At 36.6% G+C, this 17,797-nt stretch overlaps 1 protein-coding gene across 1 annotated transcript; it reads left to right on the top strand.

Annotated features, from left to right (window-relative positions):
- The first annotated feature begins 166 nt into the window (after nucleotides 1-166).
- gabra6a (gamma-aminobutyric acid type A receptor subunit alpha6a) lies at nucleotides 167-16,022 on the top strand. Its single transcript, XM_051650188.1, has 10 exons — nucleotides 167-338; nucleotides 484-590; nucleotides 1,700-1,767; nucleotides 2,131-2,351; nucleotides 2,997-3,079; nucleotides 3,181-3,324; nucleotides 6,672-6,824; nucleotides 8,263-8,510; nucleotides 11,645-11,880; nucleotides 14,181-16,022. Exons 1-10 carry the CDS (start codon nucleotides 304-306, stop codon nucleotides 14,191-14,193), a joined length of 1,308 nt encoding a protein of 435 aa, XP_051506148.1. The 5' UTR covers nucleotides 167-303; the 3' UTR covers nucleotides 14,194-16,022.
- Nucleotides 16,023-17,797: the final 1,775 nt, after the last annotated feature.

Here is a 17,797-nt window from a genome sequence, read left to right on the forward strand (position 1 = left end):
AGTCAGGCGATTTTATTGATACTTAAAAAGTCACATGTAATATTTATTGAAGTTAAAACGAGTGTGTAGCTTGAAATTTGATGTCCAACTACTCTTTAACCTGTTGCTAAATAAGCAAGTGGATTTTCCTAATCCCTTAATTTGATTATTCTCAAAGCATTCCACCTCACATTCAGCCCTCCACAAACACCGTCTGTCAAACCAACAAGACAGAGTGTATTAGTTTATCTATACAATTCTCATATCTATTAGCAGTACATTATGACTTCTAACTACTGACAGCAGAAAAATCTGGCCATAAAAATGGCTCTACTTTTGGCCTTTTTATGTTTAATAAGGTGAGTTAATGGACTATTTATGACATATACACACTATATATTTAGCCTACTAAAAGCATTTGTACTTCAATGCTTAATTTAATTGGAACCCAAATGTAAGTTTACTCAGAGGACTTATCAGATGATTTTTTTGCTCTCTGTTTAGTGTTGCAAATGTAGAAGGAAACCAAAAGATAAATTCAGAAAACATAACACGAATTCTAGATCGACTTCTTGAGGGCTATGACAATCGACTACGGCCAGGATCTGGAGGTAAGCACAGACCACACAGTATAGATATGATATAATAACAAGATTGTCTGAATTTGACATTGGATGTAAAGAACATAACAGGGTTGAATTTTTGTAACACGTCTTTAACCCTTAAATGCATAGGTGTTTCGCCAAACATTATTACATACTCAGGTCTTTAGCGATTCGGCACGTATATATCTATCACAAATGGATCTACAAAAGGCCCAGCTATTGTTACATTTTCAAGACAATTAGAAAATAATAGAATAGAATATTTTCTGATATATTGTGTCTAGACATAGAACAGGATTAATTACTTTCACACTGAAATTTCATGAGACGCAACTGCCTGTTAAACACATATTGAGCTAAACATAATCTACACATAAATTTCTTCTCAGGCACTTTTGGAGTCTAAATAGATGCACGACTTACATCATTTCCGTAGTACACCAAAATGACAATAGTCATATCATACTGTTCATGTGTTACACTTGCTATAGTTTACTTCCACATTGCTTCTTCGTCAAATAGCAATGTCAAATTTAAATCAAGTCAATCACTGAAACATCAGTGCCACCTTGAGTAAGAAATAGCATGTATAATATGTGTACACCCATATGGAATACTGATAAATCACCATTGTCACACAGAAAATCAACGTGATATAGTAGTCATTTGTATGAATATACTCATTAAAAACGAAGAAATATTTTATGTGTAAACCTATAGATGTGGAATAATGATAAAAAAATGATTATTTAGCGCAAAAAGACACACACACACACACACACACACACACACACACACACACACACACCACCCTATTACATATCTTGGGTCTTAAATGACCCTATACACTTTTGGTAATAAAGCAGTTATAAAAAATATTTTTCTTTTGTTGCAATATTTCCTTTTTTTTTTTTTTTTTTTTTATGAAGAACACACACTGGTTTCTGTGTTTTTGGGGACTTTCCATAGACATAATGATTTTATACTGTACAAACTATAGATTCTATCCCCTAACCCTAAGGGGTCTGTGATCACTTTGGCAGGTTATTGTATACTAATTTATTGCCATATGTACAGTACGTATAACATACCTTATCTCTATATTATTTTTCCAGAGTCTGTTACTGAAGTCAAAACAGACATATTTGTCACAAGTTTTGGACCAGTGTCTGATGTTAAAATGGTAAGAAAATGCAGCACCCAGCACCTCTTTATCATTTGCTTGCAGATTTGTTTGTTACAAACGTATACACTTTTTATTTCATTTTGTTGTGTTTTTTCATGTACAAACTTCATTATGCAGCACAACCTAATTATAGTGCTTTCTGCCCTGTAGGTAAAGCACTTTCTAAGCAGATTATAAGATAAAGTTTTATTTCTGTCTCACAGTGCAAATGTTTGTTCATGCTATCATGTTACGTGAAGTCATTCATTAAAATTGCCAAAAAGAAAGAGAATTCAAATTATGCATTCATGTCGGTTGGAAGCACAGATTAAGGTTGTTAAAAAAGAATGATTTACAGAATGACACCTCTATGTCTCGCAGGAGTACACCGTGGATATGTTTTTCCGCCAAATGTGGTTTGATGAGAGGTTAGCGTTTGAGGGGCCCATTGAAATCCTGCCTTTGAACAACCGCATGGTCGACAAGATCTGGACGCCTGACACATTCTTTCGCAATGCAAAGAGGTCTCTCGCACACAACACGACAACTCCAAACAAGCTGTTCCGAATCATGCAAAACGGAACGGTCTTCTACACCATGAAGTAAGTTTTGAATAACCCTTGATAGGTAAAGTTTCATGATGAATGCCTTATTAAGATATTGTTTATACATGTGGAGGATGTCCAACAGGAGGCAATTCCCTGATTTTCACATTGCAGTGTCATGAAGAATTGCAGGTTTGCATTTGATGTAAACTACCAGTCAAAAGTTAGGACACAATTAATTTTCATAAATTAGCTTCTTGTTTTGATCTAAAGATATATGCGTATATGTTTGAAATTTGTTCTGTAGGCAAATGTAAATTGTACCCTACTATGAATTTCTTAACAGAACAATGTTTTTTATTTAATTTAATGAATAAGTTTGACCAGGTAGTGAAGGAAAAGCAGCCAACAAGAGTGTGCAGTGCTGTTATCTAGGCTGAGGGGTGCTATTTTGAAGAAGATTTGATTTGTGAAAATTGTATGGCCACTATAATTCCTATTCTTCCATTTGTATTTAGTTTGGATGTCTTTAGTATTATTCTAAAATGGAAAATAGTAATAATAAAGAATGGGTAAATGTGTTAAAACTTTTGACTTTTGTTCATGTTTAAAAAAGTGTAAAGTTTTTTACAGTGCATTTAAAACTGGTAATATATAAAAAATGGCGTAATCTCTAATAAATGTCTGTCTTTTATATATCAGGCTGACCATAAGTGCAGCATGTCCAATGCAGCTGATGGACTTTCCCATGGATGGGCACGCATGTCCTCTTCTGTTTGGAAGCTGTAAGATCCATCCACCCATCCATCCATCCATCCATCCATCCATCCATCCATCCATCCTTCCATCCATAATTCAGTTTTCTATTCTTTTCCTATGCCTTCAGATGCTTACACTAACCGAGAGATAGTCTACACATGGAGGAAGGGTCTTGAGGCATCAGTAGATATTCCTCCTGAGTCTTCAAGCTTACTGCAGTATGATCTTGTTCGCCGGACCGTGTCCAGTGAAACATATAGATTCAGCACAGGTTTGTTTTTTTCAGACGACTATACAGTTGTGCTCATAAGAAAAGGGGGCACAACTAAACTTATACGTTTGCATACCCCTTTGCAGAATTGTTTTGTTTTCTATTTTTTTTCCTTCCCTGAAGAAGCTGCATAACAGATATTTAAGTATATTCCAAAAGACAAAATAATTAATTAATTTGCATAAATTATCAATGAGCATCAATGATTGCTTGCAGCCTTTAGTGACAGTTGTGTACGAGTCCCTCAGTTGTCCCCAAATTTAAAGGCAAAGATGGATCTTAACATAATTGGGCCACTGTGAGGCTTTTTATCACAAACTTTGGGAATGTTTGTCCAGGAAAATCCAGGGAAACAATCATCACAAAAGGCTGCAAGCAGTCATTGAAACTCAAGGAACCAACACATAATATTAAAGGGATACTTTGCCCCAAAATAAACATTCGATCATCATTTACTCACAGTCATGCTGTTCCAAATCTACAGTATATTACAACACCAATTCCGAAAAAGTTGGGACAGTATGAAAAATGCTAATAAAAACAAAAGAGAGTGCTATATTGCTATATTGAAAGCACCACAACTACACATAACATGATGTTTTACCTTGTGAATTTGATTGTTTTTTTGAAAATGTACAGTCATTTCCAATCAGATGATTGCAACACGCTCCAAAAAAGTTGAGACAGGGGCAATTTAAGACTAATAACAATTTGACGAGTTGAAATAACAAGGCGATATGAAACAGGAGACCTTAAATAGGTGAGGCAATTTAGTGTTGGGTTCGAGTCCACCTTAGTCGAGTCCGAGTCGAGTCCGAGTCTTTAAAGAATTGAGTCCGAGTCGAGTCTGAGTCCAAAAGGTGCAGAGTCGGACTCAAGGCAGAGTCCATAACAGGCCAAGTCCGAGTCGAGTCCGAATGAATCTGTTCATGAATCTGAATTAAAATTGTAACCGTAAACTCAACATCAATATTTTAAGCTTATTTTAACCTTCACAACTAAGAAAAACAATTTGCAATATAAATGCAAAAAACAAATGATCAGTATCCTGCTGAACAAATTTCAAAGTTTCAGAATGAAAGCAAATGCTTTAGGTGTATGAAGACAAAACTGTCCTTCAACACACTTCTTGTTGCGTCCTGTTGACATTTCAATTATTTGTTGCTTTTCCCCTCCACTCAAACATACACCAAAGAAAGTGAAAGCTGCATAGTCATTACAACCAGAGTTATTATTATTTCGAATTTTAATTTAGTTTTATTTCTACTTCATTTTCAATTTGTCAATTCAATTTAGTTTAGTTTTATCTAAAATTATGGGTGAAATACTCTGAATGTAATTAATTAAATACATTTAATGTGTTTAATACATTTAATAAATGGTAATATGAAAACATTTAATAATGCCCAAAATGTTAAATACAACAACAGAAAAAATCAGATACCATTAAAAAAAATATTTATATACTACAGTACTACACTTCACACTTTTCAGTCCTCCTGCTGTGTCCAGGTGTAGCCTACTTCCCTAAAGTCAAGATCAAATTTTTGACAAACTCACCTTGGGCTGACGTTTCGTTCTTTTCACATTATATTTAGTATGGATAATAGGTGAATAGAGACTTCTCCCCTCACTTGTGTTCTTCATTGGATTTGGACTTATTTGCCATTGAAACGCAAGTGCCAGACTAAGTTGTACAATTTCCATCACGGTCTATTTAATCCGTCATATTAGTTTAAATGTCCCTGATACATAATAAATTTGATTTTGTCTCGATATAGTCAACGTTTTCAGTTAGAAATGACTTTGCGTAGTAAGCATGAGTCTGATAAAACGTGTTCTATTTAATAATTTGCAGAGTTGGTGAACGTACTATTTAAAGTGTACTTACGTTATTGATATTTCTGGATGAGAGTGGCAGAGCACATCTGGCGAATGGTGATCTCTTTCCCGCACACACATACAGCATGGGTGCGTGGGCGAGAGAGCTAAAAAAGTACTTTGAAAGAGTGCGCGCTGCTGCTCTCCGCCTGAATAATCACACGTAAGGACATAAACGTGTGAAAACTGATGCGCAGTGTCAAATACACAGAATGTATGATAGTACTAATTGTAGAGAGCACGTCAATATGAGACAAAGCCAAATCCCTAAATCCCAAAGCCAAATTTTTCAGGAAAAAAACGCTTTGGTTGACACACGGCCTTACAGTGGTAAACAGATGCAGCTTGAATTCATGATAATGAAATAATCGGACTCAAACAATATGATGTGAAAAGGGCCAAGTGTGAAAGCACCATTAAAAACTGTGGCGGAGGTCAAGATATTGAATGAATAACAACTAAAAAAGTTGTTATTCTTTCTGTTCTTCACACAAAGCTATTACAGAAGACTTGGAAAATAGTACATGCGTGGTATGGACCATTTAATGGTGCTTTTTTTGGAGCAAGACAGCCCCAGTCCCCATATATTTCCATTATGAAGAGAAAAAAAGAGCATAGGTATTCTGCTTCATTTGGGTTCCACAGAAGAAAGAAAATCATAAGGTTTTAAAACAACATGAGGGTGAGTAGATAATGACAAACTTTACATTTTTGGGTGAACAACCAAGGTTATGTAAACTTTTGAACAGGATAATTTGCCTTGTGGAATAAATGTAAATATCTGTCAAATAGCTTAACAAAAAGCAAAGAAGATGCAAATTTTATGTTTTAATAAATGTAAACATCTTGCACATTTTGCAAGGGGTAGGTAAACTAATGAGCCGAACTGTATATGTATTGTTACTGATATGAAATGTCTTGAGAGAATGACTTCACTGTGACAATGACTTAATTGTGTGTGTTAAGAACTACAAGTCAGGTTGATCTGCGGCCAGCTTCCCCTCTGAGAGGCAATCTAAGATGCTTAACTGATCAGGCCTAATTCATGCTGTCTACCATGCATGAAGCCTGTTCCAGGCTCTGATCATTTACCGTAGATGACCAGGGGCTCAGTAAAAGGAAATTAATAGGCAGGCAAAAAGCAGTGGCCACCTGCTGAGGACCCATCAGATCTGTGGGAAGTGGATAATGCACAAATGTAAAAGAAAGGACTGTGGCCCAGTTAATGTATTAAAAGGGGATACAGAGCTTTTCCTTCCTCTTTCTCTTCTGAATTTCCATTTTTCCTGTAATTACAGACAAAAAATGAGATCTGAGAGACAAAATTCCTTTTTATATTTTTTGAAACTTGTTCACCCAAATGCTCCTGATCAGAGCATCATATGGATGCATGCAGTTTTTGTAAATACTCATTTGCATAATATACACTTTTTAGTATCCTTCTCACTTCTCTTGGCAATGTCCAGGTCTGTATTCTGTCCAGGTTGTTCATTTCTATCTTCAGAGGAAGCTTGGCTACCATCTTATCCAAACGTACATCCCACTTATTATGGTGGTTGTACTGTCACAGGTTGCATTCTGGATTAACAAGGAGTCTGTTCCAGCTCGTACAGTAGCAGGTATGAGTGTGTTCTTAGAGTATTTTGACTTTGATTATTTTAATCAGTTCAGCAAAGATAATATAATATAATAGCAAATAATCTTATAAAAATAGTTTATTCAATATAAATAAATATGAACTACAAATATAGTTAGATATTCATAATATCATCTTAAAAATAGTTATATATTTAAAATGATCTTTCTTTATTGCTTTTGTGCCACAAATACTTTTTCATTCAGAACAGTATTTTAAGGCACAAAAACAAGATTTCAATTAGGGTGAAATTAAACAATTGTTGTGACAACATTATATTGAACATATAAACTTATACCAAGTACAACTAATAAAATTAGAAAACACCTATAACTGAGTCTAGAACATATAATAATTACTGTTTAGTATTTACTACATTTTTCAAAAAGAGAATGACTACAAATCTTGAAAAATAATCAAAGTGATTTCTGCGCAGGGGTTCAAGTGATTTGGGGAATCATTTATTTGCACGAACCATCCGAACAACCGATTCACTAAAAAGAATTGGATTTCCCAACACTACGTATAATTGAACCGTTGATTTGAACTGGTTCATTTACATGAACTGTCCAAATGAACGTTGGGTTTTGGTGCCGTTTCTCCTTTAAGACTTGACAGTAAACTGTTATGATTGGCTCGCTGCTTTTGACTGACCTGCTCTCTTTACTTGCCATCTCACTGCTCATTGAAACTGGGTAGGACATGAAATTTATAAGGTAAAGTAGGCAATGATGTGTTGTTGTGTAGGCGGTCAGATGCAATTGTCTACCACAGTGTGAAATCGCAAGTAGAGAACGAGTCGTTTTGGCAGCTTGATTTCAACAAATGCTCTTTTTGCACTATAAAGACAACTTACAGTATGTCTTTATAGTACAGTGACCTCTTATATGTCAAAAGATCATGTAAAATGTGATTCTTTATGTCCCCTTTAAGGCTAAAGTTAACATTGGTTCATTAAAACTTAATTAAACATGCATTGTGAGGTCATGTGACAACAATGTGACATACTACATAATGCATACAGTTAAACAGGCAGTATGTAGTAGATACTGAATAGCATGCGATTTGCAGTAGGCTAGTATTTAAATCCAAGCAAACCCACTGATATGGCTGATTTCAAATGCTTCAACTAGTGGTCATAATTACTAATTGTTTGAGGTTCTGTTCTGTAATATTTACACTCAGCAATAGGTACCCTAAAATGTGCTTCATCTGGTAACTTCTAAACTAACTGTTTTTTTTTTTAACACAACTGAATCCATTTGACTACATTAGGTTACAGCAACTAAAGTCATTTTTAGGATTAGATCGAGTAGAAATAGCTCTTAATGGTAACAATTGCATGTTAAAACTTTTTACAGTCTAGACCCCAACAAAAATAATCTTCCTTTTGAGCACACTCTGTCTATAATGACCTTCAGGTATCACCACTGTGCTCACCATGACAACTCTAAGCATCAGTGCCCGCTCTTCACTGCCCAAAGTCTCCTACGCCACCGCCATGGACTGGTTCATCGCTGTCTGCTTTGCCTTTGTAGCCTCGGCTCTCGTTGAGTTTGCCGCGGTGAACTACTTTGCCACGTTAGAGGCCAACAGGGAGAAACGCAGGCTCTCCAGGGCCTCCATTCTGGAGTCCACAGCCCAGGGCAGTGATGATGAGCCAGAGACGGTAACTATCTCCTCTGAGCCCTACTTAGGAACCCTCAGAGTGTAATTAACAGATTACTTTGGTCAAAAAGTGCAGCTATGCACTGCAAAAATAATTTGCTTAATCAGTATTTTTGTCTTGTTGTCCAGTAAAAAAGTCTAAACATCCTTAAAACAAGATACATTTACTTAAAGCTGAAGTATGTTACTTTTTCTGTGTTAAAATACTTTCTTCTATCCCAGCTTAATATGCAGAGACAACTATAAGTTTGTATGTTAATTTTCTCAAAAACTGTAAACACTGTGTTTGCGCTATAAAAAAAATCCTGTTTGTTTGACCAACGGCAGACAAGGGGTGTATCAAAGATTATTTAGCAGAGACAGGCCACTTCTATTAAAATTAATGGGAGAACGGATGTATAAAGGAAGTCCAGCCTTACAGTGAAAGAGCCAATTACCCTTTACATACAGACATTGCTTGTCAGTCAACTCAACAACATGCATGCGCATTAGCTATACAAGCCGAGAAAATTGCATTTTTTAGTGTAATCTGAGGTAAAGAAGCACAATTTATGATAAAAGTTGTCAGATTTTACTGCTGATTTGAAATATGTCCTTTGATCGTAATCTTGACCAATCACTTAGGAGATTTCGGTCTTTTCCCATTCAAGTAGATAGGAGCTGCACTGGCATGACTGAAAATAGCCTCCCGAGAGAGTTCCAAAGATGGCCGACAGTGAACTGACTTGCTAGGAAGTTTTTGGGTGTATTCAGCAGGGGCGCAACTACACATTTCCGAGCGGGTATGCAAAACTAAATTTTGTGCCCCATGTATTTTTCAAGCGAGGGCGGGGGGAGTGTCATACATTATAAGTGTTGGGGGGGGGGGGGGGGGGTGATGCTGGAGGGTTCGAGGAGGCCGATTGCACCACCTTTAGTGAGCCGCTGGCGCCCCTATGCATTGCATACCTTGCATATATGGTTTTTGCGCCTCTGGTATTCAGTAAGCTGTTTTGAAAACAAAGTATATTTTTGCAATTCAGTTAGGTAGCACTAGTAGCGCAGAAATTACATAGATTTATTATACTTTATTGGCAATTAGTTTTTTTTAATAATAAACCACAAAATGTTGTCCTTTTTATGCTTAAATTGGGGTATTCTCTGAAAACAAGTCTTATTATCATTCACAGTTATCCATCTCAAGTAAATTTACCTTGTTTAGATATTTTACTGGGCAACAAGACAAAAATACTGATTGAGAACATGTTTTTTTTTTTTTTACTGTTTGGCTCCTATTTACGTGATTTGCACAACACGAGCACTGCTCTTCACAAGCCAGTGAACCGTATCACTATTATTGTGATTCTAAATGAGTATCTCTGCTGTTGTACACATGTGCCTCCCACAAAGATGGTTTAAGGCTTCTATAAATGTACATATTTAGTACTCATCAACAATCAAAGCTCACAGTTTAACCTTTGATGTGTTAAGAGGAGCTTTTGTCTGTAAAGGCTTTCATTGCCATTGTCCTCTCTGAGAAGTCATTTACCTGCACTGTACAGCTCTCACAGGATGGAGCCATCTGTGAATTGTAGTTCTTGTCGGTTGTGCTGAGTGAGATATGCTAATTCTACAGGCATGTAGCATCTCCCGGGACCGCTCTCATGTGGTGAGCTCATGGTGGGTGTTTTAAAATTAGCACTCCATATTAAAACTGCGAGCCATGACTCTTATAATCTCTCACCTGTACTGTGGATCCCCTTGCTCTAGTTCTCTGTCTCTCTGGGTAAGAGACTGGGAATGGGAAAAGAAATGTATGACCAAATGAAGTGCCAGTATGGGAGGTTTAGTTTAAGACTGTCATTTAAAAAAAAAAAAATACTGTACATAGAACAATATATCAGCTTGGCCACTTAATGAGACAATATTTTTGCATTTAGATTACAAATAAGAGAAGTGTAAAAGGGATAGTTCATTAAAAGCTTACAAGTCTGTCATTATCTACTCATTTTGTAAATATTGATATGAAATTATAGAAGATGAATGGTGAAAACGACTGTCAAGCTCCAAAAATGATGGTCGTACAATAGTAGTTGTCCAAACAAATCATGTACTATACTCCAAGTCTTCTAATAGCTTTGTGTCAGGAACAGACTGAAATTGAACTCCTTATATGCTGAAAACCTTGTTCACACCTCAGTCATACTGTCACTATCCACTTTAATTGTATGGAGAAGAGCAGACTGGATATTCTGCAAAATATCTCCTTTTACAGAATTGTCATTACTCTAACTTAAAGGAATATTCCAGGTTCAATACAAGTTAAGCTCAATCGACTGCATTTGTGGCATAATGTTGATTGCCAAAAAAAACTTTTTTTGACTTGTTTCTCCATTTCTTTAAAAAAAGCAGAAAATCGAGGATACAGTGCGGCACTTACAATAGAAGTGAATGGGGCCAGTTTTTGGAAGGTTTGAAGGCAGAAATGTGAAGCTGATAATTCTATAATAGTACTTACATTACATGTATTATTTGAGCTGTAAAGTGGTTTAAGTTGTTGTTTACAGGGTTATAGCATTACATTGTCATGGCAACGAAGTTATAAAATTGGCAATAACTTTACACTAAAATCATGTTAACATGCATATCGTTTACGTCTTGTGGCTATACTTTTGAAACACTTTCAAATTTTAAAGTTTAACAGTTGGCCCCCACTTCCATTGTAAAAGCCTCATTTTTGCTTTTTATTTTAATACATTTTTGTGGAAATAAACATTATGCTACAAATTCTGTTGACTGAGCTTAACTTGTATTGAACCCGAAATATTCCTTTAACTGCCTCTGTGTCAGTTAAATGATCAGCCTTATCATTGTATAATGACCATTGTTTGTTTTCAGATATGTGTGAATGAATTCTGAGTAAATATTTTATTTAATTTTAAGTTGACGTAATTTTGACCAGTTTGTGATAGGTGTCCATTACACTTAAATTCCTAATTAACTTTAAACACTGTACATCATGCAAAGATATTTTTATTCAGAATATGTGTTAATCATGTCCATGAAGGCTGCTTCCGTCTTTGTTATATCTTACACCTGGTAATCTTGATCCATGCCATCCACTGTTTCTTGACCTCTCTTCTTGTTTTCCTATAGCCTCAGTCTGATACCAGTGGCTTTAGCCGTAGGAGAAGGGCGAACTCTGTGTCTGAGGCGCCTAGAACCCGTGTTCCCATCTTTCTTCAGGGCTCCGCCATCCCACCCAACATGATGCTGGCAGGTACCAGTGCCATAGACAAATACGCCCGCATACTTTTCCCTCTGGCCTTTGGAATCTTTAACCTTGTCTACTGGCATATGTACCTCAGCAAAGACACCATGGAAAAGCCCAGGTCAGTGATATTCAGTCCTCATTAACTTTCTTTCAGTTCCATTAGAGACATGTTATAATGGGGAAGAAAAATCACAAATTAAATCTCTTTAATATCTCAATTATATCTCCTAGACAGCATTAAGATAAAATGAAAATTAAATAAAGATTAAGACAAAGTTGATACATGAAAGGTAATTGTGAACTTGAGAGCTTGAGAGCTTTAATAACAACCAAACTGAACAAAACAATTTTCCTCTGGGTATAATTAATAAATGTTTTCATTAATAATACATTTGTTAAAAGCAATAAGCCATGAGAGGCTGTGCATTATAATGATTTTACAACTCGATAGGGTGTTCTTTTTTAATCAAATTCTGCCACCGCTATCCATTTTATCAAAGCGCTACAAAGAGTGAGAGAGCGATTCTCCTTAAAGGAATAGTTCACCCAAAAATGAAAATTTTCTCATAAATTACTCACCCTCAGGTCATCCCAAATGAGTATGACTTTCTGTCTTCTGCTAAACACAAACAAAGATTTTTTAGAATAATATCTCAACTCTGTTGGTCCATACAGTGTGAGTGAATGATGGCCAGAACTTTGAAGGTCCAAAAAGCATATAAAGGAAGCATAAAAGTAATGCGGAAGAATCCAGTGGTTAAATATAACTTCTCCTCCCTGCCCAGTAGTTGGTGATATGCACAAAGAATATGAATCGACAAAAACAAAAGAAGAGAAATGTGGAAATGAAAGTGAAAGTGGATATTTATAGTAAGAAAGGACTTAAATATTGATTTGTTTCCTACCCACACTTATCATATCGCTACAGAAGACATGGATTTATCCACTGGAGTCTTATGGATTACTTTTATGCTGCCTTTATATGCTTTTTGAAGCTTCAAAGTTTTGGTCACCATTCACTTGCATTGTATGGACATACAGAGCTGAGATATTCTTCTTAAAATCTTTGTTTGTGTTCAGCAGAAGAAAGAAAGTCATACACATCTGGGATGACATGAGGATGAGTAAATGGTGAGAGAATGTTCATTTTTGGGTGATATCCCTTTAACTACCGACAGGCCTAACTACAAAATCTATAGGCCTCATAGTGGCAAGGACCCTATAATAAGACCTCGATTTTCATTTCTTTGGCATCTATTTTTTCCTGAATTGGAAATTTAAACTGTTGCTAATTTATTTTATGCTGTGTATCTTACCGTCTCATGACAGGTACGCTGAATATTGTATATATGCTTAAATTTTCAGGAACCTATGATGGCACACAGGCATTAACTGGAACTTTTATTGAGGCTGTTAAACATAAATAATTTCTGAAGCGAAAACAGCCGCAGGACTTGAGCAGGCGAAAAACACGAGAGTTGATGTTCCTTCTGGGTGACTTTGTTATTGCGGTTGTGAGGTTAGAGCCCCATCCAAGATTTATCACTTAGGGCCAACTCTTTAAAAAAACACATCCTCTGCTATTTTTTTCCTCTCCTCTGAATGCTTGATGCATCTAATTTGTTCAGAGGAATCATGATGCAAACGTCACATTTAATCCTAAATTTCCCTCAATGCCAAAGGCATTCGATTTACTGAATAAAGAAAATCAACACATTGTCTCAAAATAGAGTCACTTATCAAACTTAAAACCTAAAGTTCCATTATGCATTTACCTGAGGGGCGCAAAAGGCAGTCTTTTGAGCAGTAGCGGATCCTGGCTTAGGAGATATAGGCAGGCGCCCAGGGCGGCAACGTTCTCTGGGACGGCACGACAGGGTACCTGATCGATCGCCCCTGCACAGAGCTCCCAAGATCGTGATGGGAGGGAAAGTGCCCCGAATTGTGCCGTCCCGCTTATGTTGTTCCTAATCCTAACCCTCAGACAGAGCAATCATATGGCTTCTGGAGACTTGGAACATAGCACATGAGTCATATGGACCACTTTAATGATACTTGTATAATGCTGTTTTTGTCACTCTGGAATGTGACAGCCCCAGTGCTCATTCAATTTCATTATATGGAAAAGAGCAGCCAGGATATCCGTCAAAAAAGCACCTTTTGTGTTCTGCAGAAGACAAATTCATACAGGTTTTTCATTTTGAAGTGAATTATTCCTTTAAAATGGCATCAAGAGAGCCATCATCTAAGAGCATTACCGCCCTGATTTAACACTGAAAAAATTATTTTCATCAAACATTAAATATTAACGTCAGTATAAAGGCGATAAAAGCACATGCGAGACTGTGAACACTTGTATTGCGCATTTTCATCTCAGCTGATATTGTGTTTGTATTTTTGTATGTTTAATCTCTACAGAGACATGGAGTGAGTTTCCCTTGAGAAACACAAGACATATTCAACAGCGAGCTTGTGTACTCGGCTACAGAAGACTCTGTGTGCTCATCTCCTTTGCACCTCTCACTCTCTCAGTGTTACCAGATTTCACAAGAGAACCAACAACCTGGTCTAGAAAAAAACCCAAAGTTATTTATGAATTATGGAGTAAGGAGAATTGCTTAAAATCATTGATCAGCATAAAAACATAGATTACGCGAGTTTGAATGTTAACTTGCTGCAAAATAATGTCTTTTAAATACTTATATCCTTTTACAAATATAATTAAAAGACTGACATTCTAAATCAGTGAATACATCTCTCTCTGTGTACACACACACACACACACAAACCTGGGAAAGGTAAAACCAGGATTTATGCATAATTTCAGTAGGGGAGGGGCTAGGAAAGGCATAAACATGAGATGAAAGGAGAAACAAATTAATTTAATAATGACATTATGTAGAGTGCGGCTTGAACAGTAGGTGGGTATATATGACAGCTGCGATTACTGGTTGGTCACACTTTATTGTGTTATGGGGGACAAGCACTGAAACTTTATTCTGGAAATAAAAATGCAACTCGCAACCAAAGTCCTTTTAAGCCAAGTCAGTTCACTCTTCAGACATATTGCAATGCCCCAGGGAAGCTATTTCCCATCATACAAGTACAGCTCGTTTCTACTTAAATAGGGAAGGATCTCCAAAATGGTTTGCAAATGTAACGTTCCAATAACGTATTTCAAATTGGAAATAAAATCTGGCAACAATGACAAAAACATTGATTGGCTCTTTTATCTGCAGGGCGAGACTTCCATTCCTACAGCAACCAGGCAATTTGCTGTTTTTTTAACTTTAAGGCCAGACTTCCAGCCCTACAGTCGCCATACTGAGTGTTGCGATTTATCCCATTCATTTTATTACGAGTGGTCGATCTTATCACCTTATAATGTCTCTGCTGTGGCTGCCCATATTTATAAGTGATTTCATGAAAAAACAAACCCAAAGTCGCTTATAATAAGTGGACATGGCAACACTTCTCTCTTTCTGTCTTTCACTTTCGTCATCAAGCAGCTTCATCCCTGATAGAGCATAAGCTTCTCTGACATTATTTGACAAGCATTTGATCCTATTCCTTCTCCATTATATCACCTACATATACTTTCCACTCCATTTGCTTTTATATTCACAGCCGTGGGCCACCGTTATTCTCTGCTACTAACCCTGGTACATTGCAAACCCTGCTCTGGTTCTGCTCTAGTTCTGCTCCTCAGTGTGTGTGTGTACTACACTAAGGAGTTGATGACATAATCTGCAGCTCTTAATGGTGATGCAACATTGAACCAATGCTTTCAGTGGCCTGCCCTCTACAGAGACATGACACACACTGCACCAGATCAAAGGTTCTGGGTTTATACTGACAGCTTCAAAGATTTCACATTTAATATAAGGAAGAAAAGTGTATCCATAGAATTGAACTTTTATTAATAACATTTCTAATCCACACACATACATTTTTAGATACAAATAGTGCTTTTTTTCTTGACGTGGTGGCACTGAAATAAAGGGATAAAGTGAATCTGAGAGTGGGGGTGGATGTTTAATATGTATTCTCGGCTTGCGTTTTATTTGATATTCTCTGATGTTTCTCTATGTATCTATGTACATAGTTCTCAGCTCTCAGCTCCACTGGGAGAACATGCACAGGAATGTATAATGTCTGTCAATGCTGCTGCTAATGTTACCATGTGAATACAAGAAATTCAATTGACATTTAAAACCCATTTGGAGGAGACAATGTGGCACTGAACAATAAAAATGCTGGAAGTGCTAATGTACAATTTATGGACTTGTGTAATTTATGGAGTGTGTCATTTTTAATGTTAAAATACTTTCTCCTATCTCTGCTTAATATGGAGAGACAGCTGTAAGTAAGCCATTCGTACCTTATTCCCCTGAAAACATCAAAACATTGCTCTGTTTGTTTGAGGATCCCGAACAGCCTGAAACAACAACATGAACTCAACCAATGTCATTAGCTTAGGGCAGTATTATCTGTTTTATCGACCAATGGAAGACAGGGGGAGTGTTCAGGAAACCTTTTTGTAAACAATCATTGGTTTTGTTTGGAATAGCATACTTTCATACTACTCTTGCTATTTCTGCAGTGTAAAATGTAGTAGTATGGTTGTTTACTAGTCTGAACATAGCCATTCTTATTGCAGTACCATTTGGTGATGCAAGACAGTTTTGGATAAGTTACTAAAAAAGTAATCCACTACAAATTTCTAACTACTATAAAATTATAATCAGATTACTTTACTAATTACTTCATTGGAAAAGTAATCACATTACTAATTACTAAGTTACTTTCTAAATTTTTTTTTGTTTTTCTGCTCCACAAATTAAAAATAATCTCCATTTTCTCTTTATTCATTATTGCACACCCTTCAGCTGTCACAGAAATGCGAACAGGCGTACATATGAACATATTAATTAACATTTTAATTGTATTACACATTAATAATATATTTTTTTAGAAATATTTGTAACCCAAGCAATATACTTAAAAGTAATTACTTTCACTGAAAATCAGTAACTGTAATCTGATTACAAGAAATTTAAATGTAATGCGTTACACTACTACTAGACTTCAAAAGTGGACATTGCACCGAGACTGCCCTGCTGTCTGTCGCCGAGTTGCTGAGACAGGCGAGAGCTAAATACAGATCATCTGTCCTTATTCTGCTGGGCCTATCTGCAGCCTTTGACATAGTCAACCATCAGATCCTCCTGTCCACCCTCTCTACTCTGGGCATCACAGGAACTGTGCTTGGCTGGTTCAAGTCCTATCTCTCAGGTAGGTCTTTCAAGGTAGCCTGGAGAGGTGAGGTGTCCAAGTACCATCAGCTACTAACTGAGGTACCTCAGGGCTCAGTGCTTAGACCATTTATCTTGTCTATATACACAACATCACTGAGACCCATCATTCAAGCACATGGGTTCTCTTACCACTGCTACGCCGATGACACACAGCTCTACTTGGCTTTCCAGCCTGATGACTCCACGGTGATAGCTCGATTCTCTGCCTGTTTGTCAGAGATCTCGACCTGGATGAAGGAACACTACCTACAACTCAACTTAGTGAAAACTTGAGCTCCTCGTCTTTCTGGCCAACCATGCACTTGAGCACAACATCACTGTTCAGCTAGGTTCATCTGCAATAACACCTTCCAAAATGGTCAGAAATCTACGGGTAACCACTGACAACCAATTCAGTTTCACCGACCACATTCTAGAAAACAGCACTATCATGTAACATTTACACTACAACATCAGGAAAATAAGACCCTTCCTCTCTGAACATGCCACAGAACTTCTTGTTCAGTCGCTTGCAGTGTTGGGTAAGTTACTCTAAAAAAGTAATTAATTAGTAACTAATAATAACATCTTCTACAGTGTAATTAGATTACTGTATTAATTACTCTGTCTGAAAAGTAATTGCATCACTTATTACTAATTACTTTCTAAAACCCTTATCAAGGATAGACATGAAATTGTTCTTTTAATTCTTTCAAATAAATCATATAAAATCAAATA

Source organism: Myxocyprinus asiaticus, chromosome 22, assembly GCF_019703515.2.
Source record: "Myxocyprinus asiaticus isolate MX2 ecotype Aquarium Trade chromosome 22, UBuf_Myxa_2, whole genome shotgun sequence".
Taxonomy (NCBI): Eukaryota; Metazoa; Chordata; class Actinopteri; order Cypriniformes; family Catostomidae; genus Myxocyprinus; species Myxocyprinus asiaticus.

Excerpts from the sequence above, each read along its gene's own strand:
- gabra6a (XM_051650188.1), top strand. The coding sequence starts at position 304 with ATGGCTCTACTTTTGGCCTTTTTATGTTTAATAAG. Across the intron at positions 339-483 it reads GCCTTTTTATGTTTAATAAG|TGTTGCAAATGTAGAAGGAA; the intron begins GTGAGTTAATGG and ends CTCTCTGTTTAG. Across the intron at positions 6,825-8,262 it reads TCCAGCTCGTACAGTAGCAG|GTATCACCACTGTGCTCACC; the intron begins GTATGAGTGTGT and ends AATGACCTTCAG.